Source organism: Anabrus simplex, chromosome 3 (assembly GCF_040414725.1).
Source record: "Anabrus simplex isolate iqAnaSimp1 chromosome 3, ASM4041472v1, whole genome shotgun sequence".
NCBI classification, from domain to species: Eukaryota; Metazoa; Arthropoda; class Insecta; order Orthoptera; family Tettigoniidae; genus Anabrus; species Anabrus simplex.
Window position 1 is genome coordinate 278893466 of NC_090267.1, and position 17180 is coordinate 278910645.

Below are 17180 nucleotides of genomic sequence, written 5' to 3' on the forward strand. Positions count from 1 at the left end.
TATAGATGTACTGATGATGACTTCCTCCCGGGTAAAATATTCTGGAGGTAAAATAGTCCCCCATTCGGATCTCCAGGTAAGGACTACATGAGATGGGGGTAGTCATCAGGATATTGACCTTCTGCGAGTCGGGGATGGAATGTTAGAAGTTTGAATCGTTGTGGTAGGTTAGAGAATCTGAAAAAGGAGATGGTAGACTAAATTTAGATATAGTTGGCATAAGTGAAGTACGTTGGCAGGAAGAGCAGAATTTTTGGTCAGGCGACTACAGAATTATCAACACAAAATCAAACAGGGGAAATGCAGGAGTTGGTTTAACAATGAAAAGAAAATAGGACAGCAGGGAAGCATAGTGAAAGAATTATTGTTGTCAAGATAGACACCAAACCAATGCCCATCCTAATAGTGCAGGTCTATATGCCTACTAGTTCAGCAGATGATGAAGAAATCGAAAGAATAGTTGGTCGGTCGGTTGGTTGGTTGGTTGGTTATGGTTTACAACAGGTAGTAAACCCCAATTACAGTAAACCTAAAAATTTTTAACATCCTTATTAAATTACATTGACACAAATGTTAGCCAACGGTCGTAGCCGTGTTGAAACGCCGGATCCCATGAGATCTCCGAAGTTAAGCAACATTGGGCGTGGTCAGCGAGGTATGCGAAAATTCAATAGAGACAGTAAATTGCCACGTGCTGTTGGTGGGGGTTAAGGGAATGGAGGAGCGGAAAGGAACTGGCCACCCTACCGCACGTAAACTCCGGCTCAGGAACGCCTCTGCGTAGGTTCGGACCTGCTTTCGGGCAGAATAACCCTTACCTACACAAATGTTAGATCTCGATAACTAAAAATACAATTCTTTATAACTAAATTATGAATTAAATTACATTGATACAAGTCTTAGATTTTAATAACTAAAACTAAACTTCATAACTAAATTATTCATTGAATTACATTGCTACAAGTCTACCTATTACTTTTTGACAGCTTTCAAAATGATTTTAATGCTTAGTGTCATGGCAGTGTAGCTGAAAATAGTTTTATAAATTAGGTTATTGACAGGTCGAAGTCCATGCTAACAGCTTCATTATAGTTGTTACATAACCTATAACCTATAGAGTGGTGAATGGTTGTGGGCGGTCATCAGAGCTCTTTCAGTCCTAAACGTGCTGCATGCTCTTGAGTGCAAGTGAGGTATGCGAAAATTCAATAGAGACAGTAAATTCATATTATCTATTTTATTGTTTACTAATTTATGGAGGTACTTGGCATCAGTTATTTTTCTCTGATTTTCAAGACTGGTTATTCCGACACTGGTTAGTAAATTTTTGTATGGCACCATAAATGGGTACAAGACATGTGTTTGGTGATGAAGGTATCTTACAAAACTTTTTTGCACTCTTTCGATTAACTCAATATATTTATCGAACCTTGGATTCCATACAACACTAGCATATTACAGTTTTGTTCGTAACCTGTTTTCAGAAACTCCACATAAAGGGAACTAAAATGGGGGTTAAATTTTAAAATGAGCATGTTTACAGTATATCTCAAAAACTGAACATGTTGCAGAAGTGAAAAATAGTATTTCTTTATCTCTATTAAAATAAAGAAACATGCAGTTTTGTTTTTGGATAAAACACTTGCATGGGGGGAAAAATGACTGAAAATGGGGTTGCATTCTTTTTATTAGGATACTGATAACTCAAAAACTGAAAAACCAAAGAAGTTACAGATGTGAAATTTGGTAACTGGAATCTCCTTTAAAAATAAAGAAATACGTATTTTTGTTTTTGGAAATCCACTTAAAGTGGGGTGAGGTTAGAATTGAAAAATTATTTGAATTATTTGTATGAAGATACTATTATCTCAGAAACAACAGATGTTGCAGACGTGAAAATTGGTATTTGGGATCTGCTTTAAAAGTAAAGAAACCCGTATTCCTTTGATTTCAGAAAATCCAATGAGGGAGGGATGGGTTTGAAGGATTTGACCAATTAATTGAATTAATTGTATGAGGATACTTATATGTAATAAAAAATAATGTTGTTACAGATGTGAATATTGGTATTTGGATCTCCTTTAAAAACAAAGAAAAATGTAATTTTGGGAGAAAGTCATCTTGGGAGTTGAGGGGGGGGGGGGTGAAAAGGACTTGAATTCCTTTTATGAAGACACATATCTCAAAAACTGAAGATGTTACAGTCGTGATAACTGGTATTTAGAAGATCCTTTACTAATAAAGAAACAAGTATTTTTCAGGAAAATTCACTTAATGGGGTGTCGGTGGGAGTGTGAAAGGAAGTGAAAAAAGTGAATTCCTTTTATAGGGTAACTTATATCTCAAAACTGAAGGTAACAGACATGAACATTATCATTTGGAATCTCCTCTAACCATAAAGAAACATGCCTACTTTCTTTGTGGGCAGGGAATCAACTTAATGGCGGTGGGGTGGAAAAGGAGTTGAGACCAATTGATTTTACTGTTCATAATGTACTTGATTCTGATCATAAAACGATAATTTTTAATCTTTCCTGGGTTCGTTTTCAAGAGCCATCTTTTCCTTTGAAGAACTTAAAGTTAGATTACAGTAGATTCTCCCAGCACATAAATAAAAATGTTAACACATTTGAAATAAATTATAGGAATGATATTGACCATGCAATTGTTCACCTCTATATTAAGGTCAATAATGCACGCAAGTATATCATTCGTATCACCAGAAATCCCGTGCACTTGCCTACGCGCGACAATGGTGCTGGTCACATTGTCAGCAGATGTAATTTACCACCAAGTAGCGGTCTTGCATCTTGCTGTGGCGTCCAGAACATCAATAATAATAATAATAATAATAATAATAATAATAATAATAATAATAATAATAATAACAACCTAAATTCTACTAATATCACCCACCCTAATCATAATAATAATTTTTAGGACCGTTGTCAAAATGTGCGGACCGCGCTGGAAATGGGTCCTGACCAGGTAATGACTACGAATGCAGTCCAGCCGCGGCTTCAGTACCGCCATGGCACCGAAAATGATGCCACGCTGGATCTCCTCAAGGATTTGATCCATATTAAAAATGCTTATAGGAAACAATGACAAAGATTTTGGGACTCAACTGACCGGGCGGAATACCTGGAGCTAACCCGGGAAGTATGAAATCAATTGCTGGGAAGGAAGATTGAAAAATCAGAGGAACTTTGCCATCAGATCACAAATTTTGGTGGATTATATATAAAATGTTAAGCATTCAATTATAAATTTCAGTATAATACCATAGCGAAGCACGGGTATCTTGCTAGTTATTCATACAGAAAGAACTGCATGTTCTTGGGAGTTAGTTACAGCTGTAGATTCCCGTTGCTTTCAGCTGTGTAGCAGTATCAACACAGCTAAGCCATGTTGAGTATTATAACAAGACCATAGCAAGGTCACATGGTTCACAGGGGAGGCTATTAGTGCTATAGAGTGCAGTAGAGTGTTGGTGTACTGTTAAGGTGGTAGCATGAAGTGTGGCATAAAGTCTTATTGTTATGAACTTATGGACTTAGCTTTACTGTATGTTTTAATACAATGTTATTTCTGCTAAGGTACATCCTCAGCTATACACCCTATCTTACAGAGGCTCATTTAAGAGAAACAGAGCCCACAAAGCTTCAACAAAAGCAACTAGGTTGCAAAGATCAACTGCAGTTTCACTCCGGTACCTTGGAACCACTACATTTTTTTGCCACATTTGCAGCACAAACCACTAGTATCTATTAAACCAAGCAGTGAAAGTATCTGTCTGGTACATGTGATATTAAATCTGTTAAGACCATCTTCATAAATGCTTGATTATTAAGACTTCATTCTTCCATTGAATCAGTCTGTATTATTAATTATATTGTCCCCTTCTTTTATAACTCATTTCTTTTCATTATGGTCATAGACTAAACTTTGCTGTTCAGGAAATACATGGTTCACCAATGACACACTTCTGGAGCAGGCAAGGCTGATGTGGAAGACTATGAGTGAAGAAGCACGAAAAGAATATGGTGAAGATTACTTTGAACAGAAAGTACGAGCTTTGGAGACATACACCAAAGGACCAGTAAGTATCAGTGGTATACTGTGTAAAAGGGATACTACTGGAGGATGATCAGTGATTTAAGTGAGAATATGAAGAGTGGGTATATGGGAAATTGGGAGTGAGGTTTGTAGATCCCAATGGGTGGGAAGGAGATAGGGATTCACGCTCTGATAAGCTCCATTTGAAATGCAATGGTACTTATAAGTTAGGGGTTTGTTTAGAAGAGTTATAAGGAGTTGCATTCAGGGAAATGAGCTGGACTAGAGAGCAGTGATGAAACTGTAGGGAGGCTGAAGCCCAGTAAGGATGTCAAAGTCATAGTGTTAAACTGTAGAAGTATTGCAAAGAAAGGAATAGATATATGATTACCAGATATTGTAATAGGAGTTGAATCATGGCTAAGAAGTGATATTGTGGATGCAGAAATTTTCTCACGAAACTGGAGTGGTTACCATAAAGACAGGATGGGAACAGTAAGAGCGGGAGTGTTCATACTGGTGAAAAAATAATTTGTAAGCTACTGTACAAGAAGGTTAAGGATGAGAAACATGAAACTCTAGGCATAAGTCTCATCCCTAAAGATAATTGGCAACTTGATGTTTTTGGGGTGTACAGACCTGGAAAGTGTGGCACTGATGATGAGGCAGAATTATTTGATAAGATAATCAGCTAGGCAGGGGAATGACACAGAGAGTAAATTTGCTGTAGCAGGTGATCTCACTTTACCGGATATTAACTGGGAACATAATGCAAATGACAGAAAGCATGACCTACAAATGATAAATAAGTATTCTTTTCTGCGTCCTTAATTTCTTGCATTCTTATATTTTCATCTCTTATCAATCATATCTAGTATCTCCTGAGTTATCCATTGATTCTTAATTGATCTTTCCTTTCTTCCTAACCTTTCTTCAGCAGCCTTACTAATATCATTATTCATGACTGTCCATTCTTCCTCTACTGTGTTTCCTTCAGTCTTTTCATTTAGTTCTTGAGCCAACATGTTCCTTGAAACAATCTCTCTCACTTTTTTCTTTCAACTTGTCTAAATCCCATCTCCTTGCATTCCTTCCTTTCTCCAATTTCTTCAACTTCAAATGACATTTCATGATCAACAAGTTGTGGTCAGAGTCCACATCTGCTCCTGGGAAAGTTTTGCAGTCCAGCACCTGCTTTCTGAATCTCTGCCTAATCACAATGAAGTCTATTTGATACCTTCCAGTGTCTCCAGGTCTCTTCCACGTATATAGTCATCGTTTGTGGTGTTTGAACCAAGTATCAGCAAGGACTAAATTATGATCAGTGCAGAATTCAACCAGCTGACTACCTCTTTTATTCCTTTGTCCCAATCCGAATTCTCCCACTGTGTTACCTTCTCTTCTTTGGCCTACCACTGCATTTCAGTCTCCCATCACAATTAGCTTCTCATCACCTTTTACATATTGTATTAAATCTTCTGTCTCTTCATATATTATTTCAGTTTCATCATCATTCACTGAACTAGTAGGCATATAGACCTGCACTATTGTGGTGGGCATTGGTTTGGTGTCTATCTTGATAACAATAATCCTTTCACTGTGCTGGTCTTAGTAGCTTACCCACTGCCCTATTTTCTTATTCATTATTAAACCAAAGCCTGCATTTCCGCTGTTTGATTTTATGTTGATAATTCTGTAGTCAACTGACCAAAAATCCTGTTCTTCCTGCCAACTTACTTCACTTATACCAGTGGCATATGCTGGTATCAAGACGTGGGCTACCACTAGACTTAGGCTACCCCTTTTCGATAGTTGGTTTAGGGAACATCAAGCCTTAAGCATTTTGAGCTGCAGCCAACAGCCAACGGAGTTGCCCGCTGTGTTGTCAAAGCTGCTTCACAAGCTACTGCCCTGGCCTCTGCCACCGTCAATACTCAACACATGATCAATCGAGTTGGTAGCCTAAGGTTTAGCAAACTGAAGTCCAGCTTTGAGGCTAAATGGATAGAATGCTTGTCTTTGGTCCGACGGCCCCGGTTCAATTTTCAGAATCAACCCCCTCATAGTGTTAATTCCCCTGACTTGGGAACTGGGTGTTTATGACGTCTTCGCCATTCATTTTATCCTTATTAGGTCACCACCAAGCCTATGTAGATGCCATGCACCATTATTATTATTATTATTATTATTATTATTATTATTATTATTATTATTATTATTATTATTATTATTAAATAACAATGTTTAATTTTACAGTGGTCGTACCCATCATTCAATGGTTAATTATCTTCCTCGGAAGATCAGTGGTGGTGTCCGACCCATGATCACGGGTTCAATTCCAACCAACAAAAGAGAACACTAAACCTGAAAGATTGCGTTTCATTTTAGCAGATCTACCAATCAAAAAGAAAACTATATTACTCCTGTAGCAGCAGCCCTGCAGTGTCTTCCTACAAGGATGTAGAAGTAAATGGGAGTGAAATACCAGCACTCCGTTATCTATATATTCAAGGCAGAAAGATGAGGTGAGGAAGTATATACGATGAGTAACGCACGGTGATAGTTAGCAGTGGCGATCTGACGGACCGAAGCCTAGCACAGCTATCCTCCGTCGGTCCCCGCGCCTGCAGGCAGACAGCAGCAAGCCGCGTGAGGCAAGTCGATGGGAAGGGACGCGAGTCTGGGCTGCAATATCAGTCTCCGAAGCCTTGTTCTCAGAAATACGTGCGACATGTTTTCTCATTGCTTTCAAGTTTTGCAAATGGAACAATGTGTCAGATGCTTACAATATAATGTGCTTTAGATTTCCATCGCTCGCATTTGAGGTTTGGGCTTCACTGATAGCCTTGGTAGCCCTCAGTATATGCCACTGACTTATACCAACTAAATCTTACTTTATTCTGTCCATCACCCTTTTCAGATTCTCTAACCTACCACAACAATTCAAACTTTTAACATTCCATCTCCAACTTGCAGAATGTCAGTATCCACCTTTCTGATGAACATTTATATATATTTTTATTATCTCTTGGAATTTCTATTATCATACAAAAAAGCAGTATATATAGAAAGTTAGGAACTTGAAAAGAACACAAAATAGGATAAACACAATGATGGGTCAGTGTAGAAGGAGGGAGCAACAGAAAGAAAAGACAAGGATAAACACAAAAGGACAAGGACCATCTCTACATCTTCATATTCTGCTGTCTCTAAATAGATGGGTACTCTCCCCATCAATCCCAGTTCTTCTCAGTCGTTGATGAGCTCGCTTCTGCTTCCCAGCTCAATCAGGAGGGCATGCATCAAAACTCATTGAGGGATCATCTTGATCTTCAGTCTTCATGTGGGAAGTGTAGGATAAGAAGAAAGCCAAATAAAGACAAGAAAAGTGTCCCTAATCTTTTACAATGGTATTCATATATGTAGGTAGAGTCATAAGTCAGGGCAAATATTTTTTTCTCGCGACCAGGAGACAACATGGAAAATCTAAGATGCATTTGGAAATGTATGGTATGTACTTGCATATGATGCCACTAGATGGTATATGTAAACAACAGTGTGGGTCTAAGCATGGCCCCCCAATATCAGTGTGTGAGTGAGAGCATCAAAAAATGGAAGTCAACAAGCAGGAGCAATTATCGTATATTAAAATAGCAGTTCTCCATGGCAGAAATGCACGCCAATGCCATTCAGGCTGCTGGAAGCATTAGGTGTGCATGCCATGCCCTATAGAACAGTGGCGAGGTAGGTGGAGACGTTAGCATTTCCGAGAGAGGTGTCACAGGTTAGCGATACACATGCAGCGAATGGTATCCAGCGCCTGCCCCACCGCTGGCAATGCACAGTGGAAACCTTGGGTGATTATTTCGAAGGTCTGTAACCAGTTGAGACCTGTCCTTTGTGTGTAGTCTTGTGTATTTGCTGTCTATACCATAATAAAGCAATGTTTACCAATGGCCTGTGTTCTGTCACCTTCCAACGAGAATCTCCTGAAGTCAGAATTTGTCTTCAGGCACTATGCATAAGTACATGCCCTATATTTCCAAATGCATATCTTAGATTTTCTGTATTGTCTCCTGTTCGCGAGAAAAAAAATAGTTGCCATGACTTATGACTCAACCCTCGTGTAATACCACATAAATTAACAACTCTTTTGCTCCTAGTTCAAGATCACAGATAACTGTCTCGTGTCAAAGAATAATCAATTGTTGTCAGGGGTAAAAAGTCAGTCTCAAGAGCCCATTCAGCATAACGTTGGGCTCATGCACCACATCCCCTGATGTCTGGGTTTGAGAACTGAGTCTTGCTATGGGTGTTTACATTGAAGTTGTGCCTCATGCAAACTGTTTCTCACAGTTTGAGTTGAAATGTGGTTACCTGTGGCTGCCAACAATATCAACTGTCATAAAGTCCATTTTTGCTTATACGTGTTGCATAAGCCTTCTTCCTGATGATCGTTGGCAACATGTTTGGAAACAATCTGTTCAGGCTTAGCATCTTGGACACACTGTCCAGCAAGGTGGTGGTTCCCTGAAGATCTGGGGTGGCATTATGTGGGGTCAGCATACGCCACTCCTAGTGATGCAGGGCAATGTCACAGCTATACGATACATGGACAGCATTCTCCGACCCATAGTGACACCATATCGCCAGAATTTTGGTAGAGAATTTGCCTTAATGGACAATAATACGCACCTCCATCGTACAGTTCTCAGTAATGACTTCTTTGTGATAAAGATATCGCTTAACTAGAGTGGCTGCTATGTTCCCGAACATGAACCCTATTGAACATGTCAAGGATAAATTAAAGATGGCTGTTTATGGGCATCACGACCCACCAACCACTCTGCGAAACTATGCCGAATCACCACTGAAGAGTGGAACAATTTGGATCAACATTACTTTCTTGAACTAGTGGACAGTGTACCAAGATGAATTATGGCATGCATCAATGGCAAAGGGACGTGTATCCCAGTGTGAAAAGTTTATGCTGTATTCAGTAACTCAAGTTAAGAAAACAACCCTGTATTATTGTAGAGGCTCTCGTTTGTTGTTTTGTTGGACAATAAATAATGCTGATACGGTACCTCTATATGGTGGTGTTTTTAAACATTTTTTTAAGGAATCAAGAACTCTTTGGTCTGAGGTGATGAAAATCTTCTTTTTAATGAGTGTTTCTCAATATTAGTGGGAAGTTTGAATGCAAATTAAATGATTAATAAGTCGATATAAATAACACCCATTTTGTTGGTAGTTTTACAATACAACATCACTGAGTTTAATATTAACTATCTTTCTGATGTGTTATACTGTTATAAATTTGATCTTTTCAGGCTACAGACTTGGGTCCGGTGATTCGAGCCTTATCAGATGCTGTGACTCGTACATTTCCACTGCCAAGGTACACTCCTATTACCCGAGCTGAGAAGATACAAATATTAGTGGCTGACCACTTGCCACGCTCAGTTTACGACATCTTATACACTTGATCTACTTTAGGAAACTTCAAATTTTTGTTATGTTTCAGAATATTCTCTCACTGCCATAATTTCTGATAGTTTTCTATCACTCTAGATAGAATACTGGAGAGCATGAACGCACAGTTGGAGTAAGTGACATTCTCTCTGCGGTCTTTGCTTGAAGGATGTGACAAATCTCCAGCCTATGCATTTAGTAAAATGTGTTCAATTTTTTCCAGCACACTGTAGATTATTATTAATTTCACTCTAAATCTATTACCAACAAACATATCTAAAGGAATAATAAACTATAATTAAAGGAGAAGTTTTCCAAGATGCAAAATCTATCTTTTTAAAAAGTTGTGGTGATAGGAAAAGTTCATAAGAAAACAACCTTTCTTGTAATTTTTTGTATTAAAAATGTGAAACAATAAATTATAATAATGTATGGTAGATGAGATGTACATTTTTGTATTCTTTCTTTTAAATTATTTCAAATTTCAAACAAGTAATGTATTCATAAGACATGACTGTTCATTCCTTCTTCTTTATTTCTCAAATAATATCCTTTAAGACACAATGGTAGTAGTAATTAAATTGCCCTGTGAGCATGTAGTTTCATCCTCCAATACTTTTTCATAAAATACATGTTAGCATTCTTATTGTTTTACAGTAAGTTATAAATAGTGTCCACTTGTAGACAAACAATCAAGGGAGGATAAGTGCTACTGAACCATTTGGAGTCTGCAACTCTTATATAGTTCATAAGAAGTCTATTCCATGTGTTTATGAAAAATGCCACACTTGTTTTATAACCATACTGATGGAACACTAGCTTACTCTAGTACTGTGATCAAATAATGCCAGGTAGACACATTTAGTAAGAGAAGGATTGGTATTAAGACAGTGGCGTTTCCTGGGCCAGAAGTTTGGGCGTTTTTATAGATGAAATTAATGGATTAAATATCAGCCCGTACATTTCACCACCCCACCCCCTATTTCTTTTAGTAGATTATTCAGATCACGAAATGAATTAATTTAATAGACATGGAGTAAAAAGAAAAAGTCTGCAGAGAATTTTGATTTTCTTTCAAAGGTGAAATGTGTACTTAGGCCATTTCAGTCACTTCACCACTGCCAAATTATATATACTGTAATAATATAATATTGCAAAACTAAAATACAGAAAATAATAAACCACCGTCGGCAGCCCTGAAAATGGCTAGGCATAGTCTGCCACTGTCAATCACTTGGTTGTATTTGTTGTGTTTTTCACTATAAGAAAGTGATGAAAATCTAGTATTTAATAATTGTTTTACTATGCTTTCACTACCTACCTATATTAAAACATTTCAACCTCTGACTTGATTGCATAAGCAATAATTCACTCACGCGGAACTCAAAAAACAAATTCAACACAAAGCGTTGGAAACTGAAACAATGCCTTGATCATGTTTAGCAAGCACGAGGCAAGTGTACTTAGACAGTATGCGCACATGCGTGATTCCAGGGAGTGAAGCTGCGAAGTCTTTGGAAACAGAACCAACACCTTGACAGTGTGGCAGTCTGATAGGAACAACGTATGATAACAAAAAACCACACTATAATGTAACATTATATTTGAACAAATGAAATAATGTATTATTTTCCTTTCAATTTTATTTGGGTTTTGACACACAACTTACACCCCTGAGAAAATACCATCATACGGTCTTAGGGTCAACACACTCTTATTTCGTTTCTGATAAGGCTATGAAAGAGCTTAATTTGTGCTAAATCAATTTAAAATGTTGATTTGATATGATTGTTGAAACTTTCATATATTTTACAACTTTTTTTTAACAAGTGAGTAGGCCTATTTTAGATGTTTGGCTGAATAAAGGGTGAAGCAATTTGAATGGTTATTGCTATTTTTGATACAGTGAACCTGGTAGGATGGTCTCTTTCTCAGCCTGTCAGTCAATTCATTCTTGGTTGCCAGTGTGTACTCATTCAGGATAAATATTTCAAGTTCCCTATGGAAATCTAAATCTATATCATCTGATGGCCTAGCTGGCATACATTTTTTTAAGAGTGTCCAAGTTGCTCATAGTGCAGTGGCACTGCCTGAGGCTCCAAGTAGCGTGTGCAGTAGCATTCACTAGCCATCCATTTTGGTAGATGTGCTAGTTACCAACTGATGGGCCCAAAACTGTACACTTGGGTGAAATGCTTGCAACCAAGAATGAGTTAGCTGGAAAATTTATAATTTCCAATAATGGACCAATTATATTGGAATTATGAATTTACTTATTCTGGAAAACTATTTCATTTTCTCTGTGGAAATCGAAATTGTATATCATTGAGTTGCTTACTGTAAGATCTACTCCATCTCATAGGAGGTAACCCTGGCCAGAAAATAGTGGTTGTTATTATTATTCTTTGTTCACATCGGCCTACTAAGGACCACGTTATTTCAGCTGCCTTCTCTGGGCTTTTAACTCTGCCCAGTGCTCCTTCATACATTGCTGTGGTTGGTCTTTTCTTTCCACCATCCATGTCTTTTCTGTCTTCAACTTTGGCCTTTCTTGTAACATTTACCTCCTTTTCCAGAGCATTTTTATATATACCCGTATAAGTTGTTTCCCACGATTTACACTTTCCCCTCTTTTACATTTTTTCCCCCAAGGTCGAAGATCTCTGAGGATTTGAAGAAATTCCTGGTTTAGAGACTTGCCCCCGGTGTGGACGAATTTCTACTGAAATCTTTCGTGCTGCTGTTTCGCGAGTAATCATAATAAATTAGATCGCCAACCTTCATAGGGAGACGGCATCCTAAGAAGAAGAATAAAAAGAAGAATTCACAAATATCTATGTATTTTATTTGTTTAATATTTATGTACTTTTATTATTATGACATTTCATTTTGTAGTTAGTTGCTAAATAGTCAAAATAAATACAATTCAAACTCCATATTCTCCCTAGATAAGCTCTGGACCTCTTCATATATTACTACAGTTACTGCCTCTTACTTTGACAAACAGATGACATATTTTTAGCTTACTTTTGATAACAATTCTTCTTTTAGACAAACAGATGATATATCGTTAGCTTACTTCTTTTAAACAAATATACTGTATGACACATCACTACCAGCGACGTATACATATAAACATGACAAGTTCCACTAGACTCAGCAGACTTGCTCCCAGGAAGAGGCCAGCAGTCCCACCCATCGATACTGCAACATTACATAACATTATTTAACATTTTCATATGTTTAAAATGAGGGCACAAAATCATGCATTACTGTTATAATACTGCAGATACACCCAAATATCATAATTAAACTTGAACCAAATCTGATAAAAATTGATTTATTTTCCAGGAGAGACAATAAACTTTATTTAGAACTTATAAATAAACATTGAAGGCAGTTAATTTTAATTTCGTGTGGCTATTTCTAGCCGAGTGCAGCCCTTGTAAGGCAGACCCTCCGATGAGGCATCTGCCATTCGTAAGTAACTGCGTGTTATTGTGGTGGAGGTTAGTGTTAAGTGTGGTGTGTGAGTTGCAGGGATGTTGGGGACAGCACAAACACCCAGCCCCCGGGCCAATGGAAGTAACCAATTAAGGTTAAAATCCCCGACCCGGCCGGGAATCGAACCCAGGACCCTCTGAACCGAAGGCCAGTACGCTGACCATTCAGCCAACGAGTCGGACATTGAAGGCAGTGAGAATGCAGGATAGGAATACACCTACAGAATAAACACAATAGAAGCCTAGTGTGAGGAAAAGAACCAAAGACAAACATGAAAACGCATAAGAACAAGAACAATCTTCACGTCTTCCTGTACTATCATCTTGGCCTCTCCTCATTAATTATGCATCACCATTATATGACTTAAGTAATGGAAAATTTTCTTTTATGTTTAAAGTGAGCTTTAAAAATAAAATATCGACATGCAAATATGAGAGCAAGAATTACATTCTGAAATGTCCTGAAAGTGTCTGTGATAAAGGATCCACAGGAGGTGGGAAAGCATACGTTTAGAGAAATGAGATTATGAAACTTGCTGATCACCTGAAAATAACTCTAATTCTGAAAGTGATAAATTGTGATGTGGAAATGCCAAACATTTCTGAAACACCTACAAAATTACTATTTTCCTTACTTTTGTTCACTCTTAAGGACCACCTCACAATTAGTGAGCAATGAGACATTGATTAGTGCAAAACACAATCTTAGCAATTACGTTATAGTTTGATTTATTACAAATACTTTTGTTACTCCATTTTCAAATAAATTAATGGAAATATCCATGCAAATAATTTATTACAGATTCAATGGATTAACAAGTCAACTGCTGCCTACACAGGTCATTGTAGAAGTCACCACTAGAAGTGATGCCCGCAACATGGATATGTGGAGGCTTCTTGTTATATTTCATTTTGTCCAGTGTGCCACCAGCATTGGCAGCAAGAGAGTATATACTGCTTAGCATGGTAGTAGGAATATCACACATCTGTTAACAATTGTAGGCCCTCAATTATTGTGTTATGGTGTTACTGCAAGGCGACATTTCTTACAGCTTTCTTACAGCTATGAGTGATCAAGCCAGTCTAACTAGGATGGGTGTGACTAAACACTATCACAGGATAGAAAAGGGTCCACCTATTCAATACCATAAGCTTGTATATTGTCTTATAAAACTGGGACTAGTTTTGACCCCATATATATTGAGTCATATTCAGCCATGCTACAATTGGAAGAGATATGCACATATGTAACCAATAATAAATTAAACACTTTGGTATGCCACAATTTAAAATCTTAATTTAAAACATTGATGAAGTCCGAACAACACATCCAAACTTGAAACTAAATGAAACATCAAAACTGCTGTGGTTGATGCCGTGCTATGTTGTCGCTCCTTCAGCAGTCAAATGTTCCTGAGTTAATCTGGGAGTTGGCATCCCTATCTGTATAAATGAGCAACTTCATTTATAATTTATGTTTGTTTAATGTAATATGGGTAATGACTTTTATGTAGCTTGGAGGGAAAAGTTGTAATTTTGAATAGGTAATCCTTTTCACCAGATATAGTGATCTATTGTTTAATTTGGTTTGAAGCAAATGTCCCTGTGTTCTTCGTAAGTTGCGTGCATCTGATACGGACACCAACACCAGGTTGACTGTCGAAAGGAAGCAGGAGTATAGCTTGAATAGGTGGACCATTTTCTACCCTTTGATAGTGATCAGTTGTCAATATGGACCATAATGAAGCTCATAACTTAGTGACTAAACAGTGATGGCATAGAAGCCAAACTTGGTGTAGTGCATCTCTTGATGACAATATTACACCACAGCAGTTTGACCTACATTCCTCAAGTAGAGAGTATTATTCACATTCCATCTCTGAAGATGGACATTCAGCAGCACCAAGACAACCCCCAGCAGGTGACTCAGCTGCATCAATGTGGGCAACCAACTCAAGCAACATGAAGGACAATCCATTCACAATGCAACAGCAACAGCTTGTCTCACTAGCACTTGGTAGCCCTATGGATTTCTTTTTAATAGCATATGCTATTCAGCTTCCCCTATATAGAAATTGTATGAAAGATATTCCGAACATGAGTTACAGTATGTTTCATAATCACATAGTAAACAAGATTCCTATATGCCAGTCATGAGTTCTTGTCCAGCCAGAACTGTGCAAATATGGAAGTTATTTTGCCTCTAGAGACAGCTCTATTAGAGGCGGGAGTCTTCCCCCTCTTCACACTACTCCCACTGACCTCAGTTGGCCGGCTGTGGTAACATGAGGCATTGCCACTGCCTTCGTGATGTCCAGGCCGTACTGTAGGGAGCGCGGGAAAGCAATCAGCTGATCGTTAGGGGGGAAGTTAAGCACGTGTGTTAGTTGGGTTACATGTGAATTCTTCGCTATTTTATTGAAACTTTTAACCTTGGCCGCATGTTTACTCAGATATATATCAGACTGAGTCGTTATCGACCGTATTATTAAGTGAAAAGTCCTCAGTTAGTGAAGAAAACTTAGTGTGAGCGTGTATTCGTGTGAGGCTCTAGGTTAAGAATATCGCTCTGCCGTGTTTTAATTATGTAGTTTATTTGTGTAATGTCATATCCCTAGTGTAAAATGAATTGAGTTAAAGCATTCAGCGTTTTATTATCAACGACGATGTGTATAAAGTTGAATTAAGGTTATTAGTGAAAGAAATCACCATGCTAAGAGTTGCTGTGTGCCTGGCTGCAAAGCTAATTATAAACAAGGAGAGTACACTCCAGTATTAGTGTTTCCTTCTGAAGAAGAAAGAGATAGGATATGGAAGAAGGCTATTACTGGGGAGAAATGAATCGTTAATCACCAGTTGTGTGTATCAACCAATTTTCTGAACACTAAATGCTGAGGGAAATAAGAGTGTATCGTCCAGATGGTGAGTTTTAAAATTTCTTATTATGTCAAAAACATGGGTAACATTAGATATATTTTTATGTAGTAAGACTCGGATTATTTGAATTCGGTGTACCAGTATATGAAAATTCAAGACCAATTTATGCATTGTGCCATTTCAGGTAGAAATGTATTGTGAAATAACACTGCTGGGATTTTCCTATCAAATTTCATATCATATGCAATGAAACAGGGTTATTCCATGAAAATTAAATATGATAATAATTGTATAGGCATTGTTTGCTGTTCAAAAATCTACATTTTTAAACAATAACTGAATTTCATGACAGTGACAGTAAATGTTTTGTTATTGTTGAAGGTTAGCTTACTTGTAATCTTTCTTGTAGGTGGTACAGAAATAACTTACATTTGTAGTATATTATATTGGTAATCTGTTGCTTGTTTCCTATCAGTTTGTATAATGTGAATGTTCCAGTTGACTAGAAAATGGATAGAAACCGCAAAAATATGTCTTAGAGTGTTAGCCTGTACTCACGGAAACGGACGGATATACGCGAGAAATAGAACATTATGGGGAAGGATATGCATTGTATATCAGAACTAACAAATATTTATGAATAGTTTTAGGTTTTATAAGGTGTTAACAGATTCTTAAGTAATTTAAACGAGTGTGTTATTCAAGTGGAGCGAATGTGTATCGCCTCCAAGTCCCATCCAAAGCGTGACGTCATCAGAGTTACAGTACGGCCTGGACATCACGAGGGCAGTGGCATTGCATTTTGTTGAATAAACAAGTTTTCTGGAAAAAAAATGATCCCTTATTAACAGTTTCAATAACATGTTTAATCATTTTTGACAGTAAATGTTATTAAACCATGGCACCATGATTTAAATTGTTGTATAAGCACATAACAATGTAGAAAAAAACAGTAACACTGAAATGGACAGCTAACAAATATGTACGTACAATATAGCTGATGAAAGCAGGCATGAAGGAGTTTAAAAAAAGTAACTATAATGGGTGGAAAATGGTAAATAAAAATGTAAACAGAATCTGGGATGGGTTTAAAGAAATTGTTGAGGAATGTGAAAATAGATTTGTACCTTTAAAGGTGGTAAGGAATGGTAAAGATCCACTATATTATAACAGAGAAGTAAAGAGACTAAGAAGGAGGTACAGATTAAAAGAAATAGAGTTAGAAATGGCTGTGGAAGTAAGGATATGGGTCCAAGACCTGGAAAG

The 17180-nt window shown here is 37.5% G+C and overlaps 2 protein-coding genes across 2 annotated transcripts in view; one reads left to right on the top strand and one right to left on the bottom strand.

Moving 5' to 3' along the window:
• The window catches only part of LOC136866254 (D-beta-hydroxybutyrate dehydrogenase, mitochondrial), a 102956-nt gene extending 92198 nt beyond the window's left edge, over positions 1–10758 (top strand). The window contains exons 6-7 of the mRNA XM_067143051.2: positions 3960–4102; positions 9393–10758. Coding sequence (XP_066999152.2) covers positions 3960–4102; positions 9393–9548 — 299 coding nt within the window. The 3' untranslated portion in view covers positions 9549–10758. The remainder of the gene's footprint in view (positions 1–3959; positions 4103–9392) is intronic.
• A 1146-nt stretch (positions 10759–11904) lies between these two features.
• The window catches only part of LOC136866775 (sodium channel protein Nach), a 90790-nt gene continuing 85514 nt past the window's right edge, over positions 11905–17180 (bottom strand). Inside the window, exon 11 of the mRNA XM_067143882.2 lies at positions 11905–12738. Within this exon, the coding sequence (XP_066999983.2) occupies positions 12647–12738 (92 nt within the window). The 3' untranslated portion in view covers positions 11905–12646. The remainder of the gene's footprint in view (positions 12739–17180) is intronic.